Below are 6475 nucleotides of genomic sequence, written 5' to 3'. Positions count from 1 at the left end.
TAGCATACTTCTCTCTGCAAGTATCCTTGTAAACGCAGTTGCTTATGGCTTAGGTGAAGGGAAACAATTGAGAAAGAAAATGGATGTGTAATAGTATATTGGTTTACAGCAGTTTAATGTTCCTGAGGCTTTCTGTGTTATGATAATCAAACAACAAAGCAAAGAAAACTCACTTTTGTAGCTTTAAAATTTAACTTAAATGATTTTAGCAAATGGCTGCAATATAACAGAGTGAAAAATTTAAGGGGGTCTGAATACTTTCCGTACCCACTGTATATGTAACTAAAATGCAATTTTCTCTGTAGTTCATTTATTATCTGTTTTGGCACTTTAGATGGTTTCATAATAGCTGACCCTTATCATTTATCAATGACAGAACTGCAATACATAAACACTGGTTTCATTTTTTTAAATTGTGCAGAATTTTTGCTAAATGTTTTTATCATAACTGGCTTGCACATAGTCATATGGGATGCTTTGAGCTCTTACATTCTTTTGGCATGGATTTGAAATGACTTCACAGAGTTCTTTGTAAAAGCCTGTATACATTCTAGTGATATGATTTAAACACTGAAACGCTATCTTTATGCAGAATAATGAGGCAGAATGTGTTTAATTATGATGTTCATGCCATGTTTTGTATTATTTGCAGGTCCATTGTCTCGGAGCCCTTGTGAACCTTTGCCAGTTGGGGTGGGTCACCCGGTTCAGGCCATGTTAAAGAGTTTCACTGCCCTATCAGGCTGCGCTAGCCGAGGAACCACCAGCCTCCCTCAGGAGGTGCACATCGTCAACCTACGAAGAGGCAATGCACAAGGAGACAGAGACAAACCAGCAGAGGTGCGATTCATTCACTACTAGACCTTTACCAGCACCTCTAATGCAGCAAAGAGTCCTTATGTGCCTTTTATGTGCATTCAGTAGCTCACAATGAAGCATTAGAACATGAGGTGGATGCATAATCAAGTAGCATGACCGCAAAGTTAATAAAAATGTGAATCAGAAAAAACACCAAAACATAATTATAAAGATATGTTTCAGTATACAGTCTCTTGTGCATTTATTTATATTAATTTATTTAAATAATAATACAGTAAAACAGTAATACAGTTGTTCCTGTGATGGCAAAACAGGCATTAGTCTAGTCTTCATTGTCACATGATCCTTCAGAAATAATTCAAATATATGCTGATTTAGTGCACAAGAAACATTTTTATTATAATCAATGTTGAAAACAGTTGTCTGCTTAATATTTTATGGAAACAGTGATACCTTTACTACAGTGGTTACCAAACTTTTTGTAGCGTGCACCCCTTTCTAGTGTTTGACACATGTCAAGCACCCCCACCACCGTACACCACATTTTTTACTGCAATACAAGTATAAATACAAGTATTCACTGGTTTGTTTCGATTTCTCCATGACATTGTCTCAGGTGAGTCTCAACTGCCGCGACCTTGTTACCCTTTGATTATCCATTATGAATTGCCGTTTACACCAAGTGTAATAAAATCAGAATCATTCTCGCCGAAATTTTGGTGCTTCTCTAATTCGATGTTTTAATTAGATTAGATTAGTTGTCCGGTCGGGCAAGTAAACTTCTCTTTCACTTGCCCCTTCAAAAAATGCACACAGATCATCAAAAGCATTCTCTCGCGCACCCCTGCTGTTCGGTCTGTGCACCCCTAGGGGTGCGCACACCCCAGTTTGGGAACCGCTGCTTTACTATATTTGCTGTTTTTTTTTTTTTTTACCTAAATGTACTTAATTCATATTTAGTTATACAATATTTGGTTCTAAATGTAGTTTTTTTTACAGTATAGTTTGTGTTTGCTTTAAAACAATTTTTATTTTATTTTATTTTATTTTATTTTATTTTAATGGGTGGCTTGACTAAATTTGAACCATTTTAAATTGTCATTAGTTTGTTGCTTCACAAGCTATATTGTAACTTTAGCAGTTGTTTCCTTCAGTATTTCCATGCAGGCTTAAACACGGACCCGCAAAAATGTTGTTTGACAAAATGGATGGTGAGGACTCCATGTGAGCACTATTTTAGATTGTTCAAATAGCAATTTCACTGTTGTGAAACATCAAACCACTAAAACCTGGAAACGAAGAGTTGTATAAATGGATTCTTGGCAGAGCTGTTTCTTGCAGGTTTCACTTGCAATGATGAAGTGGGTTTAAACATACTTTGATTCGGATCTTGGCTGAGGTGTGGTGAGTTGGCTGGTTTGTTAAGTTGTTAGTTCTCTTGTTAGTTGGTGGGGGTGTTGTAGAAACAGCGTGGGGTGCGTCCACAGATTGATGTTGTAATTGCTGGAAGGACCATTTGGCCGAGAGCACTGCTGACTCTAGATGTTCGCAACGAGACGGTATACAATCTATAGTGTTTGCGTTATCATTCCAGCAATTACAGCCTTCTCTTCTAGCACATGCACAAAAACACACTCTGGTTCACAAAATAATGAGTTAAGATTCTGATATGAACCTTTTCTACCCAATGTGTACATTTTTCTAGTCTTATTAGAAACCAGTGATTATGGAAAGAAAACATGTACTTGGAGAAAGATTGGCCTTCAAGTTTTCAGCCCTCACATATCCCAAGAAAAACACCATTGGGCTTCAGGAAAGCTGGGGTAAGTTTTGGAGGCTCTGTCTGGACTTTTGTGAGCGAAGAGGGAGTGAGAAGGGCCAGAAGAAGAAAGAAAGATAGAAAGAGTCCAAATGGGCGCAGTTGTCGGCACTATCAGCCACGCGGATCGAGAAAGGCTCTTTCTCCTTTCTGAACTCTGTGTGGCTTGGACTCACAGCTCTATTGAAATACAATATCGGTCACTGCCGACACAGACAATGACGGCTTTAAACCGCCTCGCTTTCAATGTCGTGTGTTTTTTGCATCAGGAAGCAAGTATCACTCAACTGGGTCGGCGCAGACAAAAAGCTCCCTTCTTCGCCCCTGCCAGGGTTCAAAGCCCCCTCGGATTTTACTCTGTGGCGCTCCATTAGACTGCCGTTCATATCCATACCGTGTACTGTGTGCCCTCATGCATTGTAATCAGGATCGCTTGAGTGGTGGTTGTTCCCTCCACCCTGACAGACAGGAAGCAGAAGAAAAGCGCACTGGCCAAAGCACAGGAGCGGAGCGCTGTAAACATCCGTGCCAGAGAGATCAGATTGTTGTTGGTGGCTTCAGTGTGTGAAACAAAAGCCTGAGGAATGCTATCTGACATATCTCAGAAGAGTAAGCAACACGGGGAGAGAAAGAGAGAGAGAGCTTTTGTTTGCAAGTTGTCAATCCCAAAGTCTTTTGCAAACAAAAGATTTAAATGTTTGATAAAAAACATAAATGCTTTTATAGGCAAAATTCACTCCATTTATCAGCCAGCTGCTTGTAATTCACTATAGTCTACAATCTCATGCACAATTTGTGTCTCAAATAAGTCATTCAGTCATTATTTTTAGGTTTCTAGTGTTTAAAATTAAGACTTAGTGAAATGGAGAGGAAATAACATAAAACTACTTTCCAGTATTAGGAGCTACTATAATGTTTATCAAGTTTATTTCAAGAACTCCATGTGGTGATGCATACTATATGTGGAATATTCATCAAATAAAGCCACTAAAAAAGAATATGAGGAACAAATTCAGGTCTTGATGTTTGCCACTGAGCCTTTATCCTTTAGCCTTTATCACCAATATTCTAAAATATTTTATTTTATTTTATTTTTTTTTAAGTGTAGCTTGTTTGGGTGGTTTCATGGTCTGGAAAAGTCACTTAAGCCTGTAAATTGGCTGTGTACAGTACCGTTTAAAAGTTGGGGTTAAGTATGATTGTTTATTTGAAAGAAATTAATACTTTTATTCAGCAAGAATATGCAATGTTCTGCATTAAATTGATCCAAATTGACAGTAAAGACAGTGCTATAAAAATTAATTTCAAATAAATCATGTTCTTTTGAACTTTCTATTCATCAGAGTCAGAGATGATGAAAAAAAAACCAGCACAATTGCTTTCAACTTTCAACTGATAATATTAAGAAATGTTTATTGAGCTCCAAATCAATAGAATGATTTCTGAAGGATCATGGTAACTGGAGTAATGGCTGCTGAAAATTCAGCTTTGCCATCACAGAAATAAATTACATTTTAAAATGTATTACCATAGAATGCAGTTATTTTAAATTACAATAATATTTCACAATATTACTGTTTTTATCAAATAAATGCAGCCTTGGTGAGCATAAGAAACTTCTTTCCAAATCTTGGATTGGTCTGAGCCAATAGCCTTATTGGCAACGAATCCTATCCAAAAAAAAAAAAAAAAGAAATATAAAAAAAATCTTACTGACCTTTTCAACGGTAGTGTACAAAACTGCTTTGTATAAATATAATGGCAACAACAATAACAGTATTAATAATAATAAATATTAATAAAATATTTATAATGCATATATTACAAAAATGTAGTATAAGGATAATGTAGTTATTGTATAAAATAAAATACATGAATAAATATATTAAAGAATGGTTCCACATATCAGATATTATTAAAAAGCCAATATTGACTGATCTCTAGTCTGTAATATTGTGGATTAGCTGGGAAGGGTACAATGGCCAAAACCACTCTAAAACCAGCAAACTAGTTCAGCCTGACCTGGCTGGGAGACCAGCTTTTTCAGCAGGATTTCTGCTCTAGTCTCTAGGCGAATGATCCAAACACAGGTCCTCATGGATAAACACCAGCACGTCTGATAGCATGACTCCTCTGTGCATGAGCACAATGAGTCACTGATCATGCTTTTAGATCCCATCCTCGAAATGTGCTTCGTCAGGACTTTGCAATGGCCTGAAACCATGTGCTGAAGATGTGTGAAAATCAACATGTCTAAACTAGCCATCAGGATTCCAGCAGCCTACAGCTAAAAGCGAATTGGAGCTCTGGCAATGATGAATAAACATGTCATTTTCTGCTGTGCTATAATGCCTTTCGTTTTTGTTGGCAAATAGCTAAAGAGCTCAATTCCCTATGATGCCATTGTTGTGGGTTTGTATCAGTATCTTGGTAACAGATTTGCAATTTTTTTGTACTATTTGCACATATCTGGCTAACAGTTGAATGGAGGCCAGGACTGTGTTTACTCAGCACATTCTAAGACTCCTGACTGCAATATGTCTTGGTTAGTTTTTCTTATGCAAATTTATTTAGCTATTTTTTCTTCATTTATTGGAAGAAAGAGTTGAATATGTATAACACAAATAATACAAAGCAAAAGCTAGCTTGCCAAGTACAAATGCTAACAAATTAACATTACAAGTTTCCATGTAGTTCCCTAAAATATGTTATAAGCTGGTGGAAAGGTAATTTTGGCGCCACTAGTGGCAGCACACGGAATTGCAAAAATAAAGACAATTTAACCTGAAATTGCTTAAAGTTATTTCTGTACATTAGACTGGAGAATGTATTTTAACATCCAAAAAATTACACGCTTTGACTTTAAAAACTGCAGCAAACTTAGGTTGCATAGGCTTCATGCATTGTGCAAATGAGTGGATTTTAAGTAGAGGTGGAAAGTAACTAATTACAAATACTTTCGTTACAGTACTTGAGTACATTTTAAAAATGTTTCTGCTTTCTTGAGTATAATTAAATAGTGGTACTTTTACTTTTAATTGAGTAGAATAAAACTAAAGTATTCAACTTCGCTACATTTATTTTTCACCAAAAGTACAAAGTACAAAAAAAAATGGACAAAGAAGGCGCCGATGGAGAAACGGAGCGAGCCGGCGTTTGACGGGCACTTTTCAAACTTCTGGGGTGGAGCCCTGCGCTTCAGCCATTAACAGACAGGTCTGACTCGGGTGCAAAACCAATCAAAACGTCCAGTTCAGCTGCGGGAGCGGGCCGATCAAACCGCACTTTGCTTTGTTAGGGCTGTCAAAATGACTGACAAACTAAATTCGAATTTTCTTCTTAAATATTATCAAAATTCTAATTATATTTGAATTTAAAAGGCATGATTTCAGTTAGGAGGGAAAAAAGCTTTTGGCTTCTCTCCCGAGGCCACAAGAGGGCGCATCAAACAAAATATTATGCACGGTTCGTCAAAGCAATAAAATAACACGACTATCTTTGAAAAAAAGTGCATAATGTTTAAAATAATGTTTATAAACCATATATAATTAATAAAGTTGCTTAAACAATTTGAAAAAAAAACAGCACCATGCATGTATGTATAGTTTAATACAAAGGACCGAAAACCAATCACAAAGAGTAGGCTACTTTCTTCATTTAAAAACATGAGATACAGTGGGATGGGGAAAAACCGCCATAACGTCTTTAGACATGTTTTTAAAAGTTGATTAACTTGCATTAATTTTACATGGCTTTCTAAACATGCCACTCTCTGTGAGACGCGAGTGCAACGCTGATTGATGTCCCTCTAGAAAATGTGATAAATATGCATTCTGT

At 36.6% G+C, this 6475-nt stretch overlaps 1 protein-coding gene across 2 annotated transcripts in view; it reads left to right on the top strand.

Moving 5' to 3' along the window:
- Positions 1–6475, top strand: part of tgfbr3 (transforming growth factor, beta receptor III) — a 139716-nt gene that overhangs the window by 55981 nt on the left and 77260 nt on the right. For both annotated transcript variants that reach the window (XM_016565226.1, XM_016565225.1), the window contains one exon: positions 653–840. In XM_016565226.1, the coding sequence (XP_016420712.1) occupies positions 653–840 (188 nt within the window). The remainder of the gene's footprint in view (positions 1–652; positions 841–6475) is intronic.

Source organism: Sinocyclocheilus rhinocerous, unplaced genomic scaffold (genome assembly GCF_001515625.1).
Source record: "Sinocyclocheilus rhinocerous isolate Xijiao unplaced genomic scaffold, SAMN03320098_v1.1 scaffold212, whole genome shotgun sequence".
In the NCBI taxonomy this organism is placed as follows: domain Eukaryota; kingdom Metazoa; phylum Chordata; class Actinopteri; order Cypriniformes; family Cyprinidae; genus Sinocyclocheilus; species Sinocyclocheilus rhinocerous.
This window is presented reverse-complemented; position numbering and strand designations above follow the sequence as displayed.